Below are 25,768 nucleotides of genomic sequence, written 5' to 3' on the forward strand. Positions count from 1 at the left end.
GAGGGATAGTTCTACATAGCTACAGTCGATAAACAATTCCATGCTTCAAAGAACATGACATGTTCAAAATGTCAGATTCTAAAACAGCCTTGAACCTGCCAATCCCAACAAGTTTATTATATACATTTGTAGCACTTCACACTATGCCCTTTATAGTATGGTCAAGGCTTTTCTCTTTCTTTTATGTCAAGGATGTTCTATCTAGTCATCAAGAAGCAAAGTTCCTATTCCACAGCCAGCGAAAGAGGGAAGAGGAGAAGTCATCACCTCCCAGTAAGGCAGTCAACATATGGACTATGACAAAAGACACTGCAGCACTACCTATGATTAACTCAATTCCCACATGGCGTGCCCTTCACAGAATAGGGGCCCATTGAATTCGAAGATCAGTCATTTCTATAGATCGTTAAAGGTGCGGTATGAACACAAACAAGGTAGGGGCCAAAGAGTGAAGTTAAAGAGCCCTTATAAATCTGCCAAGACTTCTATTAATGTGATTAAAATGCATTCTAACAGTCCCCTATATACCCTTTGGCTTCATTGCACATCCAAACTGCTACTCCCTCCCTATCTGAAATTAGAACGCAGGACTCAGGCTCCATAGTCAGTAGGACCCATCTCAGAAAACAGGTGGGAATTGAGGGAGAAAATGCCCATCTCCCGCGTTAATATTTTATAAAGGCTTGATTAAATACAGGACTCGATCGCTGTTGCTGTGGTATTTGGCGTAAAATGGGGGAATAATGCAGAACCCAGCCTTCATATTGCCTTTTCTTTCAGCCTTCCCACTCTTTTTTTCATTTTGAATTGTCCCCATGTCAAATAAATGAACACTCCGAGAGAAAATATACTATTTTTGCAGATATCAATATTTCAGCAATAATAAAATAAACTTCAATAGCCCATACAGTAGAAATACAGTAGAAAGCTGTCCAATATCTGGAGATATGTGACGGGAAAAGGACGACTCTCTTCTCCCTTTGCCTGCCTTCACATTGTCTGACTGTCTCTCTATTGCTCACTGTCTTTGATCAACTTGTGTCAACTTACTGCAATTACACAAGTCTTTCAAGACTAGTAGAGTAGACGCGGAGACAAGAATCAACAGTGATGCCATGCGCATCATCCAAACACATACACAAACATCTTTTGGGAGCCTGATTACTGTAATGTGTTCTGTGAATGTAAAGGGTTTTCTATCATCAAAGTCCAGATGCAGTACTTTGATATTTGCTCTCTGATCACACGTACTGTTTGCATACAAACACCCACACAAATGTCATGCGCGCGCACACACACACACACACACACACACACACACACACACACACAGTATGGTACCATATACGGAAACATTTGACATTTTCCCAACAAACACAACACATGTTGTGGTGACCAGGCACACGTGGCAACAACGCAGCACGAATGTGATTATATAGATATTTTTGACAGATCGTTTCCCCCCTTCAGGCTCAATGTGTCCATCCGTGAGTCTGTCCTCAGTGGAGTGACTCGGGCCGTGGCTAAGCTGTGGACTTCAAACAAAAGGTCAAAGCCAGGGCTTCATTTGCTTAGCAATCATAGCTATTAGCAATGTCAACACGCCATTTCTAGCTAAAAAACCCTGCAACCAAACAGTAGGCTCGCGTCCCAAATGGCACACTATTCCATATATAGTGCACAACTGTTGACCAGCCCAATCAAAAGTACAGCACTAAATAGGGTGCCATTTGGGACACAACTAGGCCAACAGTAAGCGTTCCAGTCAAGAACAAAGAAGAGGTGGAGAGGTATTTATCAAAACAATGGTGTTGGCACTTGGCACACAAAATATAAAGTTGGGACAAAACAATGACTCATAACGTCACCTCCCACTCAGAGGGAAATAGTAGCTTTGTCCCGAATGGCACCATATAGGGCTCTATGTTGCCTGCTTCCTCAGCAACTAGTTTACATAAAATGTCAGGCAGACAGGCAGGCGAGTGCCAGACCCAAGCTGTGTGAGGAAAGAGTCAAGAGTTAGCCTGAAGCACCGTGGTTGGCGTGAAACCCCCTGGCCTTGTCACACCCTGATCTGTTTCACCTGTCTTGTGCTTGTCTCGTCAAGCCTACCAGCGTTTTTCCTGTACTCCTATATTTCTCTCTAGGCCCTGTTTTCTACTATTCCCAGTTTTGACCATTCTGCCTGCCCTGACCCTGAGCCTGGCTGCCATTCTGTACCTTGTGACACTGCCCTGGATTACTGACCTCTGCCTGCCCTGATCCCGAAACTGCCTGCCGTTCTGAACCTTTTGGACTCTGCTCTGGAATACTGACCTCTGCCTGCCCTTGACCTGTTGTTTGCCTGCCCCTGTTCTTGTAATAAACTTTTGTTACTTCGAACTGTCTGCATCTGGGTCTTATCCCAAGGTCTGATAGTACGAACTGGCCATGACTGACCCAGCAGACTCGGAACAGCTCCGCGGCGCCATCACCTCCCAAGGAGCCACCATTGGGAGACACGAGGAGTTATTCCGAGGTCTTATGGATGGATTCCATGCCTTGGCAGAACGCCATGACTGTGCCTTGAATACATTGCTGGAGCAATTCCACGGATTATCTGTGAGGCCGTCGGCCACGACAGTAGCCTCGCAGACCCCCAGTAACACCGCTGTAAGCAATGCATCTCTCCAGGCCACCCCGGCTTCCCGATTGCCCTGCTTCTACACCCTCGGACCCCGAGACCATTTTCCTACCTCGTGCCTGGCGGCTACCCTCGTCAGGCGAATAGAGATCCAGGTCCGTGAGGCACAGCGGGTGGGGGGGCCCGGCTAACCGGCTAGACGCTGCCCACTCCCCGGCCCTGGAATGGGCTCATTCCTCAAGGCTTGCCTGCCACCCTGGCTCCCGTTGGACCCTGGCCTTTGTGCGACAAAGCTTTTGGTGGCCTACCATGGTTCCGGACGTCTCCGCGTTCGGCGCCGCCTGCTCTGTCTGTGCTCAGAACAAGACTCCACGGCAAGCTCCAGCTGGCCTCCTTCAACCTCTTTCTGTCCCTCACCGTCCCTGGTCACATATAGTCCTGGACAGTCACTGGTCTCCCTCCATCTGATGGCAACACCACTATCCTCACAGTGGTGGACAGGTTTTCCAAAGCCGCCCATTTCATTCTCCTCACTTAGCTACCGTTCAGCCCAGCTCATGGTGCACCACGTCTTCAGGATCCATGGACTTCCGTTGGACATGGTTTCCGACAGTGGTCCTCCATTCTCGTCCTGGTTCTGGAAGGCATTCTACACACTCATTGGGTTGTCGGCCAGCCTGTCCTCCGGGTTTCATACCCAATCCAATGGCCAGTCGGAGTGTGTCAATCAGGACCTGGAGACAACTCTTCAGTGCCTCGTCTCGGCCAACTCCACCACCTGGGGCCAGCAACTCATGTGGGTGGATTACTCCCAGAACACCCTTCCCTGCTCCGTCACCGGGCTCTCGCCCTTCGAGTGCTCCATGGGTTATCAGCCCCCGCTCTTCCCGGAGCAAGAGGTCAACATATCCTCTGCACAGATGCTTATCCGCCGCTGTCGGTGTAACCTGGAAGAGAATATAAAAACTATCGGCCTATATCGAATCTTCCATTCCTCTCAAAATGTTTAGAAAAAGCTGCTGTAGCACTGAGACTGCACATGTGAAGGTGGTAAATGACCTTTTAATGGCTTCAGACCGAGGCTCTGCATCTGTCCTTCTGCTAATAGACCCTAGTGCTGCTTTTGATACCATCACCAGAGATTGGAAACCCAAATTGGTCTACCAGGACAAGTTATCTGTCGGAAAGATATCAGTTTGTCTCTGTGAATGGTTTGTCCTCTGACAAATCAACTGTACATTTCGGTGTTCCTCAATGTTCCGTTTTAGGACCACTATTGTTTTCACTACATATTTTACCTCTTGGGGATATCATTCGAAAATATCATGTTAACTTTCACTGCTATGCGGATGACACACAGCTGTACATTTCAATGAAACATGGTGAAGCCCCAAAATTGCCCTCACTAGAAGCCTGTGTTTCAGACATAAGGAAGTGGATGGCTGCAAACTTTCTACTTTTAAACTCAGACAAAACAGAGATGCTTGTTCTAGGTCCCAAGAAACAAAGAGATCTTCTGTTGAATCTGACAATTAATCTTGATGGTTGTACAGTCTTCTCAAATAAAAATGTGAAGGACCTTGGCGTGACTCTGGACCCTGATCTCTCTTTTGACGAACATATCAAGACTGTTTCAAGTACAGCTTTTTTCCATCTACGTAACATTGCAAAAATCAGAAACTTTCTGTCCAAAAATGATGCAGAAAAATGTATCCATGCTTTTGTTACTTCTACGTTAGACTACTGCAATGCTCTACTTTCCGGCTACCCGGATAAAGCACTAAATAAACTTCAGTTAGTGCTAAATACGGCTGCTAGAATCCTGACTAGAACCAAAAAATGTGATCATATTACTCCAGTGCTAGCCTCCCAACACTGGCTTCCTGTTAAAGGCAAGGGATGATTTCAAGGTTTTACTGCTGACCTACAAAGCATTACATGGGCTTGATCCTACCTATTTCTCTGATTTGGTCCTGCCGTACATACCTACACGTTAGCTACGGTCAAAAGACGCAGGCCTCCTAATTGTCCCTAGAATTTCTCTAAGCAAACAGCTGGAGGCAGGGCTTTCTCCTATAGAGCTCAATTTGTATGGAATGGTCTGCCTACCCATGTGAGAGACGCAAACTCGGTCTCAACATTTAAGTCTTTACTGAAGACTCATCTCTTCAGTGGGTCATATGATTGAGTGTAGTCTGGCCCAGGAGTGTGAAGGTGAACGGAAAGGCTCTGGAGCAACGAACCGCCCTTGCTGTCTCTGCCTGGCCGGTTCCCCTCTCTCCACTGTGATTCTCTGCCTCTAACCCTATTACAGGGGCTGAGTCACTGGCTTACTGGTGCTCTTTCATGCCGTCCCTAAGAGGGGTGCGTCACTTGAGTGGGTTGAGTCACTGACGTGATCTTCCTGTCTGGGTTGGCGCCCCCCCTTGGGTTGTGCCGTGGCGGAGATCTTTGTGGGCTATACTCGGCCTTGTCTCAGGATGGTAAGTTGGTGGTTGAAGATATCCCTCTAATGGTGTGGGGGCTGTGCTTTGGAATCAGATGGGTCCACAGTGTCTCCTGACCCCTCCTGTCTCAGCCTCCAGTATTTATTCTGCAGTAGTTTACGTGTCGGGTAGCTAGGGTCAGTTTGTTATATCTGGAGTACTTCTCCTGTCTTATCCGGTGTCGTGTGTGAATATAAGCATGCTCTCTCTAATTCTATCTTTCTCTCGGAGGACCTGAGCCCTAGGACCATGCCTCAGGACTACCTGGTATGATGACTCCCTCATCGCTGAGTTCCACCGCCGGCACCCTGGTCAACCAGGTATGTGCCCGGGTAGGATGCCAGGTGGCGTCCCTAGAAGTGGGGGGTGTCTGCATCTGGGTCTTATCCTGAGGACTGATATCCCTGGCCATTACTGAAACTGACTGTGCAAATACTCACATACACACACAGATTCTGGCACTCACACACAGACAAAAACACACGCGCACATATGCACAAACACACACATACAAACACATACACACAAACACACACACAAACCCACAGACACAACTACACACACATTATCGTCCTCTCTTTATCTTACACTCTGTCTCACACATACATAACTGGGCAAGCTGAGGGCTGACTCAGAGAAAGAGCAGGGGTGGATGGGATATGGAACTGCCTGCCAAGTAGGGGTCCGCACGCAAACGAAGACCTCTGGTGTCACTTTGGATTCAGGGCAAGCCACCCTACAGAAGGACATTACAAATGAGACCGCTGATTTGAAGTTAACAACGAGATCAGATATACTACATTTTGTGTAGTGAATTGGCATTGTGCCTCTGCTCACCTATTCTCACTCGCCCTCCTAGATATATTCCTATTCACCCTCCTTCGCTCTACCATTCATATGCACAGACATATACACACACTGTACACCCACTCACACACACACACACACACACACACACACACACACATCCATATAACAATTATGGACAATTATTATTAACATACATGCTATATTTAACCAATAAGGCCCGGGGGGGTGTGATATACAGCCAATATACCACGGCTAAGGGCTGTTCTTGTTGCGGAGTGCCTGGATACAGCACTTAGCCGTGGTATATTGTGCATATACCACAAAGCCCAGAGGTGCCTTATTGCTATTATAATCTGGTTACCAACGTAAATAGAGCAGTAAAAATAAATGTTTTGTCATACCCGTTTTATATGGTCTGATATGGTCTGATATACCATGGCTTTCAGCCAATCATCATTCAGGGCCCAAACCACCCAGTTTATAATTCCTCTTTTACATTGTCTTTTCAGTGTATCTCATTGGCAACGGCTGATTCTATCATTTCTTCCTAGAGAAGCCTTGTTGTAATCTGATAGCCAATTAGGGATTGGGAGGTGGGGGAGACCTACGTTTTGGTGACCATTCGAAACCAAAAGCTATGTTATTGCTATTAAAATATATATTGTGATAGCTGTAATTGATATTTTAATTCACCCAGTAGGCTAGTGCAATTTTGGTTTAATATTATGGTATTAGGGCCGGGACGATACCAGTATCGCGATACTCGTGGCAAGGAAACAAAACATGAAGAGGATTTAACTTCTTCAGGAAAACAGTCCTAATGTTGGAAACGCACATTATGTTGTCATCCAGAATCACATGTATTCATTTCCCATGCTATTAGGATCAAAGAGTGAGGTCAGCTTCGTGTTTTCATATTTGCCATGGGAAAACATATTACAAAAATGTTATTATCACAGCCCTAATTGGTATGAAAATGTGTTAGCATTTGAAGTCGGCCTTGTTGTGACTTGATAGCGTGTATTGTGCATCTACTTCATGTTGCACAGTATGCACCGTTCCATAAGTAAATTAGTCAATGTATATGACGAGGTTGAGTGATGGTTAACATTGTGCACGCCATTCAACAGACCATTAAAGCTAATTTTGTGGTGATAAGTAATGTCGGGGGTCATTTGTTTTAATTTTTGCTAGTCACCAAATAGCATTTTTGAGTTTTTCAATTGTGTAGAAATGCAGCAAATGACCTTACACTTCTAAAGAATCCCTTGGGGGAGGGATCCTCCCCACCCACTTTGCCATACCCTTGGTTTAGCTGAACTGACGCCACTGCTTCCAACACACCGATTAAATGTGTTGTCAAAGATGACTTAACTTTCACAGCCAATCAGAAAGCAAAATACTGTCAATGAAAATAATGCAAATTTAATCGGGACTATACATGTGGTCAGTCTGGTAAATAGGCAAAGCTCAATGACATTCAAAGTTGTCCATACTACATGTTTGCCCATGTTTCAACCCTTTTTAGTCGTTCAATTGTTTTATTCTGATCTATTGTTCTGTAAATCGAGATATATTAAATGAAACTTAAAGCCACAGTCTGGGAGATGTCATGAAAAATACCTGATTTGTAATAATATTAGTGCAGTACAATCGCCGTAACAAAAAAAGGACAATGATTCTTTTGTCTATGCATTTGTTGTCATAGGAGGCTTTGCAAGCAAATTATGTGTAGCAATAAATCATAATGTAAATTATGTTTCAAAAATAAGTGTTGCTCAAACTTTCAAGACATTCCTTGAGCACTACATATATATCACAACAGATATATAACAGAAGTCCATGTGACAATGTCATGGAATGCATTCGCTCAATTGCTTACGTTTTTTGTTGGTGGCCCACTGATTGGTGGCATGCACATCTCACAGAGTGTGGGTTTAACTGAGTCTAACACATCTTGTATCTGCAATGAAACAAATGAATACAGCTTGAGACAAAGGCTGTGTCACCAAAACAGTATGCTTTTATCATCTATGATCTATACATGTAACATTTCATTTTGTTTTATGTTTTGTGTACAATTTGATGGCTAGTGTCTTGTAAGCTAATATGGGCTAAGCACCAACAACAACAAAAAAATCAATGAATGAATGAATCATTCAATCCATCCATCAATCAACCACTCAATCAATAATATATAGTAGAGGAAATACAATACTGTCTTGGTTTATAATATATTTAAACCTGGTAGTTTTTAGTGGTTTGAAACCTGCTATTACACTTTACTATATCTACTACAATAAAGGTGGAAAAGGTTTAATTCTCTTTCACCCTTAAACAAAAGGTTCATCATTCTAAGTATCCAGACCTTTGGTTCAGATATATTATGGTCCGATTGTATCTGAATGCCTCTAGCTGACAATGAGTTCAAATGCATCCTAAGTACAGGTAGTTGTAAGTACCTGTAACCACAGAATTAGAATGTGATTCTGTGGCTGCGTTTACACAGGCAGCACAATTCTTATATTTTGCCAATAACTGTTTATTTGACCAATCAGATTTGATCTTTGGCCAATAATTGGGCAAAACATCAGGATTGTGCTGCCTGTGTAAACGCAGACATAGTCAATGTCTGTAACCTTCTACCTCCTGAATGAGGTTCAGCATTGGCATGGAACTATCTTAAATGGCTCTTTAAATAATCTTAAGTCTTAACACTTTCAGATCTCTGCTTTGCATTAATCTGCATGGGAAACCTTGGAACAACTTTCCCTTTCAACATTAGGTAAGCATTCGACCTGAACCTACTGGGTCCCAGACCGTCTGACGGGTTGCCCCCAGGTGGTGAGTGTAGGCAACAACACCTCCAACACACTGATCCTCAACATGAGGGTCCCCCAGGGTTGTGTGCTCAGCCCCCTCCTGTACTCCCTGTTCACCCATGACTGCGTGGCTAGGCATGACCACAACCCTATCATCAAGTTTTCTGACGATGCAACAGTGGTAGGCCTGATCACCAACAACAATGAGACAGTCTACAGGAAGGAGGTTAGTGCCCTGGCAGAGTGGTGCTGAGGAAATAACCTCTCCCTCAACTTAAAAAAGGAAGGAGCTGATCGTGGACTACAGGAGACAGCAAAGAGAGCAAGCCCCCATCAACATCAATGGGCCACAGAGGAGCTTAAAGTTACTTGGTGTGCACATCATCAAGGACCTGAAATGGTCTGACCACACCGACACCGTGGTGAAGAAGGCGCAACAGCAGCTCTTTAACCTCAGGAGGCTGAAGAAATTTGGCATGTCCTCTAAGACCCTCACAAACTTCTACATGCATTCTGTCAGGCTGCATCACCGCCTGGTGCGGCAACTGCACCACCCGCAAACAGTTGGCTCTCTAGCAGGCGGCGCGGTCAGCCCAATGCATCACTGGGGGCACAATGCCTGCCCTACAGGTCGTCTACAGGACCTAGTGTCATAGGAAGGCCAAGAAGATCATCAAGGACCTCAGCCACCTGAGCCACAGTCTGTTCACCCTGCTACCATCTAGCAGACTCTGCCCTACACCTTAGAGACTGCTGCCCCATGTGTATAGATACATTGAACACTGGTAACTTTAACAATATTTGCATACTATTTGACCCACTTTATATGTGTATACTGTATTCCAGTCATGGCTCACCTTATAGTGTATATCTACTGCTGTACACACCTTTTCTATCCATATATTTATGCTCATGATTTTGGAATGAGATGTTCGACGAGCAGGTGTCTATGGCAAGAAAAGGTATGTGAACCCCTTGGAATTACCTGGATTTCTGCATACGTTTGTCATTAAATTTGAGCTGATGTTGATCTAAGTCACAACAATGGACAAACAGAGTGTGCTTAAACTAATAACACACAAATTATTGTATTTTTCTTGTCTATACTGACTGAATACATAATTTAAACATTCACAGTGTAGGTTGGAAAAAGTATGTGAACCCCATGGCTAATGACTTCTCCAAAAGCTAATTGGAGTCAGGAGTCAGCTAACCTGAAGTCCAATCAATGAGACGAGATTGGATATGTTGGTTAGGGATGCCCTGCCCTATAAAAAAAACATTTACAAAATTTGAGTTTGCTATTCACAAGAAGCATTGCCTGATGTGAACCATGCCTCGAACAAAAGAGATCTTAGAAGACCTAAGATTAAGAATTGTTGACTTGCATAAAGCTAGAAAGGGTTACAAAAGTATCTCTAAAAGCATTGATGTTCATCAGTCCACAGAAAGACAAATTGTTTATAAATGGAGAAAGTTCAGCACTGTTGCTACTCTCCCTAGGAGTGGCCGTCCTGCAAAGATGACTGCAAGAGCACAGTGCAGAATGCTCAATGAGGTGTCAGCTAAAGACTTACAGAAATCTCTAACATGCTAACATCTCTTTTGACGAGTCTACGACACGTAAAACACTAAACAAGAATCTTGTTCATGGGAGGACACCATGGAAGAACCCATTGCTTCCAAAAAAAAACATTGCTGCACGTCTGAAGTTCAAAAGAGCACCTGGATGTTCCACAGCGCTACTGGAAAAATATTCTGTGGACAGATGAAACTAAAGTTGAGTTGGAAGGAAATAACTCCCAACACTATGTGTGGGGAAAAAAGGCACAGCATACAAACATCAAAACCTCATCCCAACTGTAAAGTATGGTGGAGGGAGGTCATGGTTTGGGACTGCTTTAGTGCCTCAGAGCCTGGACAGCTTGCTATCATCGACAGAAACATGAATTCCTAAGTTTATCAAGACATTTTGCACGAGAATGTAAAGCTGTCTGTCCACCAATTGAAAACCAACAGAAGTTGGGTTATGTAACAGCACAATAACCCAAAACACAGAAGGAAAAGGGTCATCAAGGAAAAGGCTACTTTGAAGAATTTCAAAAATAAATTGTTGTGAAGAAGACTTCAGGGCACCCAAGAAAGTCCAGCAAGCGCCAGGACCGTCTCCTAAAGTTGGGGTAAAGTCATTTTCTCTGATGAATCCCCTTCCGATTGTTTGGGGCATCCGGAAAAAAGCGTGTCCGGAAAAGACAAAGTGAGTGCTACCATCAGTCCTGTGTCATGCCAACAGTAAAGCATCCTGAGACCATTCATGTGTGGGTTTGCTTCTCAGCCAAGGGAGTGGGCTCACTCACAATTTTGCCTAAGAACACAGCCATGAATAAAGAATGGTACCAACACATCCTCAGAGAACAACTTCTACCAACCATCCAGGAACAGTTTGGTGAGGCAAAAGTGATAACTAAGTGGCTCGAGGAACAAAACATCAATATTTTGGGTCCATGGCCAGGAAACTCCACAGACCTTAATCCCATTGAGAACTTGTGGTCAATCCTCAAGAGGCGGGTGGACAAACAAAAACCCACAAACTCCAAGCATTGATTATGCAAGAATGGGCTGCCATCAGTCAGGATGTGGCCCTGAAGGTAATTGACAGCATGCTAGGGCGGATTGCAGACGTCTTGAAAAAGAAGGGTCAACACTGCAAATATTGACTCTTTGTATCAACTTCATGTAATTGTCATTAAAAGCTTTTGACACTTATGAAATGCTTGTAAGTATACTTCAGTATTCCATAGTAACATCTGACAAACATATCTAAAGACACTGATGCAACAAACTTTGTGAAAATTAATATTTGTGTAATTCTCAAAACTTTTGGCCACGACAGTGCATTTAAACTACTCAATCAGTGTGATGGGCATTGACTAGAGCAGTGAAGTCAGGTATATTTTATGACGTCACTATGCGCAGGATCGCTGAGAGGTGAGAGTCGGTAAGAGATGATCTGTGCCTTGACTTGTTCTATTTCATCCCTGAAAATGTCTGTTCACATACATCGGTTGAGCCAAACAGTACAAACATTTTTTGAGCATGATCTCCTAATCTTTAGAAAGTTTTGTTCATCGAGAGATACAGTGGAGAGAACAAGTATTTGATACACAGCTGATTTTGCAGGTTTTCCTACTTACAAAGCATGTAGAGGCCTGTATTTTTTAATCATAGGTATACTTCAACTGTGAGAGACTGAATCTAAAACAAAAATCCATAAAATCACATTGTATGATTTTTAAGTAATTCATTTGCAGTTTATGGCATGACAAAAGTATTTGATACATCAGAAAAGCAGAACTTAATATTTGGTACAGAAACCTTTGTTTGCAATTACAGAGATCATACGTTTCCTGTAGTTCTTGACCAGGTTTGCACACACTGCAGCAGGGATTTTGGCCCACACCTCCATGCAGACCTTCTCCAGATCCTTCAGGTTTCGGGGCTGTCGCTGGGCAATACGGATTTTCAACTCCCTCCAAAGATGCTCTATTGATTCAGGTCTGGAGACTGGCTAGGCCACTCCAGGACCTTGAGATGCTTCTTACAGAGCCACTCCTTAGTTGCCCTGGCTGTGTGTTTAGGGTCGTTGTCATGCTGGAAGACCCAGCCATGACCCATCTTCAATGCTCTTATTGAGGGAAGGAGGTTGTTGGCCAAGATCTCGCGATACATGGCTCCATCCCTCCTCCCCTCAATACGGTGCAGTCGTCCTGTCCCCTTTGCAGAAAAGCATCCCCAAAGAATGATGTTTCCACCTCCATGCTTCACGGTTGGGATGGTGTTCTTGGGGTTGTACTCATCCTTCTTCTTCCTCCAAACACGGCGAGTGGAGTTTAGACCAAAAAGCTATTTTTGTCTCATCAGACAGCATGACCTTCTCCCATTCCTCCTCTGGATCATCTAGATGGTAATTGGCAAATTTCAGATGGGCCTGGACATGCGCTGGCTTGAGCAGGGGGACCTTGCGTGCGCTACAGGATTTTAATCCATGACGGCGTAGTGTGTTACTAATGGTTTTCTTTGTGACTGTGGTCCCAGCTCTCTTCAGGTCATTGACCAGGTCCTGCCGTGTAGTTCTGGGCTGATCCCTCACCTGCCTCATGATCATTGATGCCCCACAAGGTGAGATCTTGCATGGAGCACCAGACCGAGGGTGATTGACCGTCATCTTGAACTTCTTCCATTTTCTAATAATTGCGCCAACAGTTGTTGCCTTCTCACCAAGCTGCTTGCCTATTGTCCTGTAGCCCATCCCAGCCTTGTGTAGGTCTACAATTTTATCCCTGTTAAGGCTTCTAGGAGTAGTGGGTGGAGGAGTCAGGCGCAGAGAGCAGGTTTAGTTCCGAACGTGGATCTTTATTCCAAAGACAGTGAAAACGGACATGCCAAACACAAGGGCGCATGAAATAACCAGTCCAAACAAACAGGACTAAACGGAAAAATAGAATCCACAAATAATCCAACACCATGAACAGAAAACAAGCCCGCACAATAGCCGGTGGGCTTAGTGCCCTTAAATAGCCCACAAACAAAACTAAACTCAAAAGAGGTGTAACCAATCAGACCAAACTAACATAAACAAAAAAGGGAATCGATGGCAGCTAGTAGGCCGGCGACGACGACCGCGGAGCGCCGCCCGAAAAGGAAGAGGCACCATCTTCGGTGGGATTCGTGACAATCCCTGATGTCCTTACACAGCTCTCTGGTCTTGGCCATTGTGGAGAGGTTGGAGTCTGTTTGATTGAGTGTGTGGACAGGTGTCTTTTATACAGGTAACGAGTTCATGCAGGTGCAGTTAATACAGGTAATGAGTGGAGAACAGGATGGATTCTTAAAGAAAAACTAACAGGTCTGTGAGAGCCGGAATTCTTACTGGTTGGTAGGTGATCAAATACTTATGTCATGCAAAAAAAATGCAAATTAATTACTTAAAAATCATACAATGTGATTTTCTGGATTTTTATTTTAGATTCCGTCTCTCACAGTTGAAGTGTACCTATGATAAAAAAAATACAGACCTCTACATGCTTTGTAAGTAGGAAAACCTGCTAAATCGGCAGTGTATCAAATACTTGTTCTCCCCACTGTACATAGAACCTCGTCAGTGACATGGTTTTGAATAGGTCTGAAGATCGATAAGCTCAAGTTGCAGGTCAGTGGGAGCATTGTCCACATTGAAGGTGAAAGGAGAGGAAACCAACCATATGTAATTTTCCATCACTTTGAAATCCTCAAAATGACAAGAACTCACTGTTCAAAGCACGCAGCAGCGATGTATATTTCTCCCGCTGGTCATCGGATAGGCAACAGACTAGTAGTCTGATGGGTGGGTGAGATTTTGACAATCTCTACATCTTATGTGCAAAAAAGGCCCTTCCCTTGTAGTTTGGAATTCAGTTCATTCATGAGGGCCATGATGTCCACGGTGAAGGCAAAATCAGCCAACCATTTTTTATCTTGCAGTTGAGGGAAATCCACATATTTTCCATTAATTTGCAAAAACTCAGCAATCTCCGACTTCAGGTCCCACAGCCTTTTAAGCACCTTCCCCAAACTCTCACGTTTGTGTGGTAGGGGAGATCTGCATGACCCGACTCTGTCTCTTCCAACAGTGAGACAAACTGCCTGCGGTTTAAAGATTTTGCTCTTATGAATTTTCCCACTTTAGTGACTGTATCCACAACATGGTTAATTTTCATTACACATTTCCATAGCACCTCCTGATGAATAATACAATTCAGGAGAATTATTTTCTGATCTGGGTTCAGCTCAGCTACTTCATCTTGTATCCTTTTCAAAAGGCCAACGTTTTTTCATGTCAAGTTTGGGCACCCATCAGTGGTCACACTGGATAACTTGTCAAAACTCAGTCCCAGCTTTGCCACACACTTATTAACCTCCTCCAATAAATCTTTCACTATGGTTGTGCTCTTCATTGACTGCACTGAAGCACACTCCTCTGTAATTTCAAAGTCTGGGGTTATGCCTCATAAGAATATCAACAACTGTCACGTGCATCACTGCTCTCATCCAGGCCAAGGAGAAATAGGTGAAATCCTTTACCTTGTCTTTCAACCTTTGTTACATATTCTCTGCAATGTCCTCAACACGCCATGTCACTGTTCGGCTTGACAGGGAAACATTTTCAAACAGCTCTTTCTTGTTGGGGCAAAGTATTGCTGCAGAGTCAATAAAATATTCTTTAATGAATTCGCCCTCAGCGAATGGCTTGCTTTGTTTAGCAATTTTGTGGGACAGTATATAGCTATCTCTCGCAATTCCGTTGTTTGCTGAACCATTTTGTGAAAAGTCCTTGCTGCTTTTGCAACTGAGAAAGCAACTATTTCGATGCATTTGCCCTCTGCTCAGAAGACATATTCCTATATTTCTCTGCATGCTTCGTCTGGAAGTGTTGGAACAAGGTTGTAGTCTTTCATGACAGTGATGCTCTCTTTGCACACTAAGAACACAGCTTTCCCTGATACCTCAACAAATAAATATTTCGATGTCCACTCCTGCTGGAGCACCCTACATTCATTGTCTACTTTCCTTTTCGTTTTGCGAAATTTCTAGCTAGCTACTATTTGTAACTGTGACGTCTGTGTCAGCCTGTCAGTCACTGTCTGTCCTCGTGCAGTTGTTATTTATATGTGCCTTCAAAATAAATGTCCCACTAGCTGTGAGAGTTAAATTATTACACAAAGGTGAGTATTCATTGGGCTTTTAATTTGAATAACAAATATGTTTTTCAAAACTTTACTACCATTCAACACCATAGTACCCTCCAAACTCGTCATTAAGCTTGAGACCCTGGGCCTCGATCCAGCCCTGTGCAACTGTGTCCTGGACTTCCTGACGGGCCACCACCAGGTGGTGAAGGTAGTAAACCACATCTCCACTCTGCTGATCCTCAACACTGGGGACCCACAAAGGTATGTTCTCAGCCCCCTCCTGTACTCCTACTCCCTGGAACACCCCCCCCCATTCACATCGACAGGATCAGTGGAGAAAGTGGAACGTTCTAAGTTCCTCGGTGTACATATTACTGACAAATTGAAATGGTCCACGCACACAGACAGTATGATGAAGGCGGCGCAACAGCGCCTCTTCAACCTCAGGAGGCTGAAAAAATGTGGCTTGTCCGAAAACCCTCACTAACTTTTACAGGTGCACGATTGAGAGCATCCTGTCAAACTACCTGTCCTCCAGGACACCTAAAACACCTGATGTCAAAGGAAGGCAAAAAAGATCATAAAGGACAATAACCACCCAAGCCACTGCCTGTTCACCCCGCTTCCATCCAGAAGGTGAAGTCAGTACAGGTGCATCAAAGCTGGGACAGGGAGATTGAAAAACAGCTTCTATCTCAAGGCCATTAGATTGTTAAACAGCCACCACTAGCACAGAGAGGCGGCTGCCTACTTAGAGACTTGATATCATTGGCCACTTTACTAAATGGAACACAAGTCACTTTAATAATGGCACAATAAGAATGTTTACATATCTCGCATTACTCATCTCATATGTACAGTGGGGCAAAAATGTATTTAGTCAGCCACCAATTGTGCAAGTTCTCCCACTTAAAAAGATGAGAGAGGCCTGTATTTTCATCATAGGTACACTTCAACTATGACAGACAAAATGAGAGAAAAAAATCCAGAAAATCACGTTGTAGAAATTTAAATGAATTTATTTCCAAATTATGGTGGAAAATAAGTATTTGGTCAATAACAAAAGTTTCTCAATACTTTGTTATATGCCCTTTGTTTGCAATGACAGAGGTCAAACATTTTCTGTAAGTCTTCACAAGGTTTTCACACACTGTTGCTGGTATTTTGGCCCATTCCTCCATGCAGATCTACTCTAGAGCAGTGATGTTTTGGGGCTGTTGCTGGGCAACACAGACTTTCAACTCCCTCCAAAGATTTTCTATGGCGTTGAGATCTGGAGACTGGCTAGGCCACTCCAGGACCTTGAAATGCTTCTTACGAAGCCACTCCTTCGTTGCCGGGGCGGTGTGTTTGGGATCAGTGTCATGCTGAAAGACCCAGCCACGTTTCATTTTCAATGCCTTTGCTGATGGTAGGCTTTGTTACTTTGGTCCCAGCTCTCTGCAGGTCATTCACTAGGTCCCCCCGTGTGGTTCTGGGATTTTTCCTCACCGCTCTTGTAATCATTTTGACCCCGCGGGGTGAGATATTGCGTGGAGCCCCAGATCGAGGGAGATTATCAGTGGTTTTGTATGTCTTCCATTTCCTAATAATTGCTCCCACAGTTGATTTCTTCAAACCAAGCTGCTTACCTCATGCAGATTCAGTCTTCCCAGCCTGGTGCAGGTCTACAGCTCTTTGGTCTTGGCCATAGTGGAGTTTGGAGTGTGACTGTTTGAGGTTGTGGACAGTTGTCTTTTATACTGATAACAAGTTCAAACAGGTGCCATTAATACAGGTAACGAGTGGAGGACAGAGGAGCCTCTTAAAGAAGAAGTTACAGGTCTGTGAGAGCCAGAAATCTTGCTTGTTTGTAGGTGACCAAATACTTATTTTCCACCATAATTTGCAAATAAATTCATTATGATGAAAATTACAGGTCTCTCATCTTTTTAAGTGGGAGAACTTGCACAATTGGTGGCTGACTAAAATACTCCCCCCCCCCCCACTGTATATACTGTGTACTATATTCTTAACTATCTATTCTTTACTATCAATTGCATCTTGCCGCTCTGTCACTGCTTATCCATATATTTCATACTTATATATTTTTATCCCATTCCTTTACTAGATTGTGTGGATTATGTTTTGTTGTGGAATTTGTTAGATATTATCTTTTGTTGGAGAATTGTTAGATATTACCTGTTAGTTAGTTCTGCATTGTCAGATCTAGAAGCATAAACATTTCACTACACTTGCAATAACATCTGCTAACCATGTATATGTGACCATAAAATTTGATTTGATATGACATGGGTTTTGACTGAACTACCATCTAGTCTCAAACCAGGAAATGGGCAACACACTGTAGATAAATACTGAATGGGATAATATAGCTTTCAGAATTTAAATATTGAACTTAGCAGAAGGGGGGAATCAGACAGACGGACAGATCATAGAAGACCAAGGAAATTCATTACCCAAATGTATCAAACAAAGCTGCCAGTTTATTGCGATGTGAGTGGCCATTTAGTGAAAATAATATTTCATTAGCAGATTAATGGCCAGCAGGACAGCCTTGGCAGCTTTGCTGAGTTGGGCGAGAAGAAGTTGTCCCACACTGGCCGTATTTAATCCTATATTGCTCTAATTAAAGTTTTTGATATCCTTAGCGATGGATGAGTCCGGCAACATCACCACCGAGCTACTATTAATAGTCCTGGCTTGTGCCCCGGCTTCATGGACAGCAATAACTCTGGGTAATTTTATTAATAAAATCATCTCTCTTTCGCTCCCCCTTGCTATGCCTCTACCGCGTTTATATATCAGTGCCTCGCTTGCCCCGCCACACTCTCCCGTAATGAGTCACTTCGAAATGCATGAATCCTCTCTCTCCACCTCTCATTCTTTTGAGCTCATCTTTTCTCATGCTCAGTCTGTTTTTTTTCTGTCTGTCTTGCTGTCCCTCTGTATGCGTGTCTGTCCATCTGTTTCTTTATCTTCAAGCCCCACCCCAACCTCTTTCTCTCCTCTGCTCGTCCTCTCTATCGGCCTGGCTAAGGCCTATCATGTATCCTGGCTGAATAGATAGTACAGTCTGTCTCCTAATAGAAAAAGAATACAGTGGCAGACAGGGAGGCCTGGGGGTAATTCCTGCCTTTATAAGGAAAAGCATTCAGACTAGAGTTTAATATATGAATTTATGATTATCAATTGCCAATGACTGAATTCAGACAATCATGGGTATGCAGAAACAATTTACCAGCACCATCCCTATTTCTTTCGCTTTTGCCATCTTATCCTTTCCAATCATAACATGTCATACAAATCAAATCGCAATCAACTCATAAGTAAGATATGAATGAGGATAGGATGTCTGGTGATGTTTTGAGCAAATACTTCAACTGCTATGTTGGTGTTATCCCCCTAAACACACGAAAATCTCTCAGACATAGTTGACTTACCTTTCCAACGTAGAGTGGTTCTGTGCCTGTGTACTCCTCCACCACAAAGAACTGGTTCCACACCCATCCTCTCTTCACTCGTTCATGGGACATGAGCTCCTGCTCCTTCGTTTCACCCTTGGCCACGCCATTAGTCCTTGTGGTCTCTGACCATCCACAACTACAGCAATGTAAAAGCCAAAGGGCCACCAACAGGCTACAAGCTCCCAGTCTCCAACAGGTAGCCATTTTGGAAAATCCTGATTGGCTCTACATATGACGGAGATTACCGGAGAGGTGAAAAGAGTCCTCAAGCCAGCAATGTTGAAGAACAAACACACCAAGGACAACCAAGATTTCTGTTCTAGGACTCTTGGATTCATTCACAAGATTCTTGAGTATTCAATTGTCTTAAATATTTCCGTCTCAGGATGCAGGGCATGTCATGACACGCCATGATTCGGTGAATTTAGAAAGACTGCAGAATGTTTTTTCTCTTTGCAGAAGAAACTTGACAAATCATTTTGAAAACAGACTTATCTTTCCCGTGTGATCTTCGCCATTGAGTTTTTCCAGACTTATCTCCACTGTCTGTCTACACTGGTATCAAATCCATTCTGGTAACAGAGATGTCTTTTGGTACTGTACAAGGGAAAACTCCATTCGAGATTTCCAAGACTAGCTTTCCCATATGCTTTATGGGTAGCACAGTTTCACGTCGTTGACGGCAGCTCCACAATCTCTAAAACAAGTATGGCGTTGAAGGGAGTGGGCCTGATATTGATACAAAACTCCCTGAGAATTCAAATTGACAATTTCAATCCATATATGGTATTTTTTTTTATTATTCAAACACATTCATTTGGGAAATCCTGCAATGGACAAGCTCCTTTGAGTAGAAGATCGTGGGACCATTGAAATGGCCTTGGTATCATTATCAAGGTCAATTTGGGATGCAACTGGTAAAACAAGGTTAAAATCTTACTAAAAACCTTGGGTATCTCACCACTAACTCCAAACTATTGGAGCTGATTGACACTAAAATTCTTAGTTATTATTGTAAATTAAAATGGATTTCAAAGAAATGCAGGTCATTTGAACACTCGAGTCCTCAGATCCACAGATTACAAGCGTCTCTCTAGGTCCAGGACCCTAGGGTTGTGTATGGTCCAGCGACCGTCTCTTTTCACTCCATTGCAGTATTAGGGAACAGTATCCTTCATGGGACTCCATTGGCTTAGATCTTATTCCATTCCAGAATTCTTCTGGATGATTCAGGCATACAGAGGGTCCCCATAAAGTGCTGAAGGTAATGGCAAAACCTGAAAAAGACAAGAAGTAAAAGTATAGGTTACCATCACGTTTTCCTGAAGAACAAAAGGCATTTATCACTGGCTGGGCTTTACACTGCAGTGTTTTCCATCATATATGAAATTGTATAAATGCTTTAAATGCATACTGCAAACACAAAACATGTCTAAAGCTCAACTCATTTATCGTTCATTATCTCTCCAAAACATGCATGTCTTTTCATGCCAACTTTCATCTAGCTCTTCACAACTCGAGCCACAATAATGAAAATGTGTTTTCAGCCTGCCATTTGTTGTGTTCGGCAAGCACCCAAACAATGTGCTCTAAGCACAAGAGCGATGGCACAGTACTGTATGAGGGGAGCGCGCGCCAGGTGTGTGGAGGGGAGGATGGAGAAGAATAGAGGCAAGAGAGAAAAAGGGGGATGGTTCTTCATCACGAGTCAGGCCCCTAGCATCTGTCTGCCTCAGTCTGGCCAACCAAGTGGGCCTAACCCTGGCCAGCTGATTAATTGCATGAGGGAACACTAATTGGATAAAAGTATTAATCAATCAATTCAATCCCTCATGGCAACAACCCCCTAATACTTCAAACAAACAATGGAGGAAGATATTGCGATTAAGACAGGGCTTTGCGTTGTATTTGGGCAGCAAGGTAGGTATCAGACATGCTTCCTGAACACATACTGAATTCTGAAATCGAAATTCCATGAATAACAATTACTACGTTTTGTAAGGAGAATATAACTTTTATATAGATATTGTATACAAAGTACAACATCTGTGAAGTGTAAACACACAGTATCTTCACATCATCAGATGCCCATGTGTGATATACAGGCCAATTGAATAAAATGCACGGCTTCATGACAGACTGCACATTGAATTATTGGATGCACTTCAGTTATGGATTCTTCCAATTCTGGCCTCATGCTTTCCATTTGATTTTGTCATGTCTTTGGCTGTGAAATGCTGTGCTCTGATAGCTTCGTGTTCTATCTTATATAACACTGAGTAATAGCGCGACAGTTTGCTGCTCTGTCCCGCATCTATGAATCATTGTGATGTTAAAAGGTTGTGACATATGTGACATTTAGAGTAAGAAGTGGCAAAGATTAATCAAGTCACAATGCAACATGACTGTTTGATCCAACGGGAAAACCCTGACAACTGGGAGGGGAAACACCAGGGTCAAACACGCACCATCAATGGACAAAACAGCACTTCACTTTTTATCAACCAGGATTTTAGAATTTGAAATGGTGACAAAAAGATATCAAACACTTTTCTGGGTAAAGGTACAGTTCTTAAGTTGCTCTGTAAACCAAAACATTTGCTCGACTCCGAACCGCTTGTCATTTCAAAACAGCAACCAGACTACCAGCTCACTCTGAATTTCATTAAGTACGTATGCATTCACTCTTAATTAGGTGTAAAAAAAAGTATGCAACCATAATGAGTTTGAGAGAGCAAGCGAGAGAAGATGTTTGTTGCTAGTAGCCAGGGTTAATTAGTGCTGTGTCAATGAATGCCCTTCCGAGAAGGAGCCATTTAGCTAGCCGATACAGTACAGTCACAAGTCATCTCTTCCACCCCTAAAGCTATTGGCAAGTCTTGTGCAGTCATTCGTGACATATTAGGGTGGTGGATTGATTTTAAAGCATGGCTGCTGCTTCTCATCAGTGGCCGTGCCCAGAGTAGGCCCCCTGTCAGCTGGCAAGCGGCAGACGACGGATTGGGAGAAGGATCACTGCAAAGTGATGGGCATGGTGAGGCCAGTGACAGGGAGACAGGCCATCTCAGTCACTCCCCTCTCCCACATTCTCTCCATTACACCCATCTCTTCATCAGCTCTTGCTTTCTCTCTCTGGATCTCTCTTTCTCATCCTCCTCTTTTTCCAAATGGTCTCCTCCCTCTCTCTCTACCTCCCTTTCTCCCACTCTGTCTCCATCTTCCCATATCTATCTCCACCTCCTCTCCCAGTCTCCACCTCCCCATCCTTCTCTTTTCCTTCCTCTTCTCCCACTCTTCTACCTCTCCCTCTATCTCCTCCTCTCTTCTCTAATATCACTCCATATCTCTTCTTCTCTCTGTCTCTGCAGACAAAGGATGCTATTTTTCCATTGATGTTCATTTATTTCATAGCTTGTGTCTGCTATTGACAGTATGTGTTTTTTTGTGGTTTAGTGGAATAGTTTAATAACAAAAACTGTATAGTAAAATTAAATTGTGTTGTGTTGATGCCACTTGTACAATGACTTCCAATATTTCTCTGTTCTCTATGTTTTTAAAACCCTGATAGTTGTCTTTCTGCATTTTAACTCTCTATACCCTTCTGTCTGCCACTCTCGTAGTCTCTCCTAATTTACTAAGATACCCACTTTTCCTCAGTAACCTCAGTTGGGCCCTGTTCTTTTCAATGTCTCTCACTGTGTCTCCCTTTCTCTCCCTGTGTCACGTTCTGACCTTAGTTATTTTATTATGTCTTTGTTTTAGTATGGACAGGGCGTGGGTTGTCTATGTTAGTTTTTCTATGATTTGCTATTTCTGTGTTTGGCCTGGTATGGTTCTCAATCTGAGGCAGCTGTTAATCGTTGTCCCTGATTGAGAACCATATTTAGGTAGCCTGTTTTCTATTGTGTTTCGTGGGTGATTATTTTCTGTCTTTGTGTATGTCACCAGACACGACTGTTTCATTTCGTATCATTCTCGTTGTCATTTTTGTTTTAGTGTTCTGAGTTGAATAAATATCGTCATGAACACGTACCACGCTGCATTTTGGTCCGATCCTTGCTACTCCTCGTCAGAAGAAGAGGACGAGCGTGACACCCTGACTCTCTACACAATTCTACTATTTAATTGTTCAGATTTGTATAGCCATCTGGCCTTCTCTTCCTTTATTCCCTTTTTATGTTTAGATGTTTCCATCTATTTCGCTCACCCTGCATTACCCCATCTCTCAGTCTGTCTCAATCTCTTTTTCCTCCTCTTTGAATCTCTTCATCGTGCTCCCTCAAGTAATTGCACCCTGTTAATGTCCTTGTAATGTAAACTAGTGATTGAGGTTTACTGTTCCAACAAGTGAGTAAAAAATGAATGGCCACCATGTTGGTTCCTTTAAAGAACTAATCAGCAGTTGAAACAATAACTAAGCAGGCACCCCGCCACAGAGCTATGGATGCAAGGACTGACCATTCATGATATCAAAACATCTATCCTTTAACCATGTTTTCAGGCTCTACAGTGTTTGTTTATATTTACATTGTTTACAAACATTGGAGTAAAATAAGCTTATATTTTGGGATCTGATGTGGTACGACAGTTGAACAGCTCATGAGGCATTTATAAGTTATATTATTTAAAGATCTATGGATATTTATCATTAATTTATGAATGTAGCCACCGCAGATTTCCCCTTTAAACACGTGACAGCAGAGCTGTGTCCTAGTATCACTGCAACATCACCACATTTCTCCTATAACAGCTCGTCATTTCAGGGGGGCAAGAAATACAGACAGAATTGATTAAAATCTAAGGGGGGTGAGGGATTATATTTGTAAACTAATAGCCTGAGGTTGACACATACCCTTCCCATCCTCCCTCCTGTGTTTTTTATATTATTTGTTTTGAATATGCATCTGCAACACTGTCCATGCAATGGATGAAAGTGATCATCAAAGCAGGACCCACGAGGAGTTCAGACAGTCTGCTTATTCAAGTGAGCTCTGCCGCCAGAGTCAAATCCCCTTCGCTATGCTTAGAAAAAAAGTAGATTTTGTTATCTCAAATCCTAATTTGTCACAGTTGCTTGGGTTCCATGGCCCCAGTTTCGGGGAGAAAAAAACACAAAAAGCAGCATCCACAACAAAAACATTGCTTTGCAGTGAAATGTTTACGTGGTTGTGCTTTATCTGGAGTTTTAAATGGGTAGTCTGGTTCAGGATTGACAAAGAGTGGGTTGAGAATTCAGTAGGCGGAAAAGATAGCAATGATGCTCACACAGGAGTACTATAACTCTGGTCAAACCATTTGAAACTTGACATAATAGTTTAAAAGTATATCCGTAAAAGCAAATCAAGCTTTATTGATATAGCACATTTCAGACATGAATGCAACGCAATGCGCATCACAGGAAACATTTTTGTTGTTGTTGTACTTTTACCCCTTTTTCGTGATATCCAATTGGTAGTTACAGTCTTGTCCCATCGCTGCAACTACCATACAGACTCAGGAGAGCTGAAGGTCAAGAGCAATGCGTCCTCCAAAACACGACCCTGCCAAGCCGCATTTCTCACTTCTTAACTCGGAAGCCAGCCACACCAATGTGTCGGAGGAAACACCGTACAACTGGCAACCGGGGTCAGGTTGCAGGCGCCTGGACCGCCACAAGGAGTCGCTAGAGCGCGAAGGGACAAGGACATCCCGGCCGGCCAAACCCTCCTCTAACCCGGACAATTGTGCTCCGCCTCAAGGGTCTCTCGGTCACAGCCGGCTGTGACACAGCCTGGGATCATGCCTTAGACCGCTGTGCCACTCGGGAGACCCTAGGAAAAAACGTTATTTTTAAACTATGAAAATAAAAACATAAATATTTACTACAGAACAAACATAAGAGGATAAAAACAAAAGAATAACAATAACAACCGAAAGACTAAAAAAAGCACCGTAAGGAATAGCAACACTAAAAAGGCGTTTTAATATCTCTTTAAAATATGTCCAAAGAAGATTTAAACTAATAACACAAATGATTGTATTTTTCTTTTCTGTATTGAATACATCATTTTAACATTCACAGTGTAGGAAAAAGAATGTGAACCCCTAGGCTAATGAGTTTTCCAATCAATGAGATGAGATTGGAGGTGTTGGTTAGAGCTGCCCTGCCCTATAAAAAAAAACTCACAAAAGAAGCATTGCCTGATGTGAACCATGCCTCGAACAAAATAGATCTCAGACGACCTAAGATTAAGAATTGTTGACTTGCATGAAGCTGGAAAGGGTTACAAAAGTATCTCTAAAAGCCTTAATGTTCATCAGTCCACAGTAAGACAAATTGTCAATAAATGGAGAAAGTTCAGCACCGTTGCTACTCTCCCTAGGAGTGGCCGTCCTGCAAAGATGACTGCAAGAGCACAGTGCAGAATGCCAAGTAAGGTTAAGAAGAATCCTACATCTCTACATCTCTGTTGAGAAGTTTAAGATACGTAAAACACTAATCAAGAATGGTGTTCATGGGAAGACACCACGGAAGAAGCTACTACTGTCCCCCAAAAATATTGCTGCACGTCTGAAGTTCTTATGGAAAAATATTCTGTGAACAGATTAAACTAAAGTTGAGTTGTTTGGAAGGAACACACAACACTGTGTGTGGAGAAAAAAAAGGCACAGCACACCAACATCAAAACCTCATCCCAATTGCAAAGTATGGTGGAGGGAGCATCATGGTTTGGGGCCGTTTTGCTGCCTCAGGGCCAAGACAGCTTGCTATCATCAATGGAAAAATAAAGTTAATTAAGACGTTTTGCAGGAGAATGTAAGGCTATCTGTCCGCCAATTGAAGCTCAACAAT

The 25,768-nt window shown here is 43.1% G+C and overlaps 1 protein-coding gene across 1 annotated transcript in view; it reads right to left on the reverse strand.

The window, feature by feature from the left end:
• The window catches only part of LOC112267143 (cadherin-22-like), a 278,383-nt gene that overhangs the window by 92,127 nt on the left and 160,488 nt on the right, over positions 1-25,768 (reverse strand). The window contains exon 2 of the mRNA XM_024445273.2: positions 18,913-20,213. Coding sequence (XP_024301041.1) covers positions 18,913-19,140 — 228 coding nt within the window. The 5' untranslated portion in view covers positions 19,141-20,213. The remainder of the gene's footprint in view (positions 1-18,912; positions 20,214-25,768) is intronic.

This window comes from Oncorhynchus tshawytscha, linkage group LG02, assembly GCF_018296145.1.
Source record: "Oncorhynchus tshawytscha isolate Ot180627B linkage group LG02, Otsh_v2.0, whole genome shotgun sequence".
Lineage (NCBI taxonomy): Eukaryota > Metazoa > Chordata > Actinopteri > Salmoniformes > Salmonidae > Oncorhynchus > Oncorhynchus tshawytscha.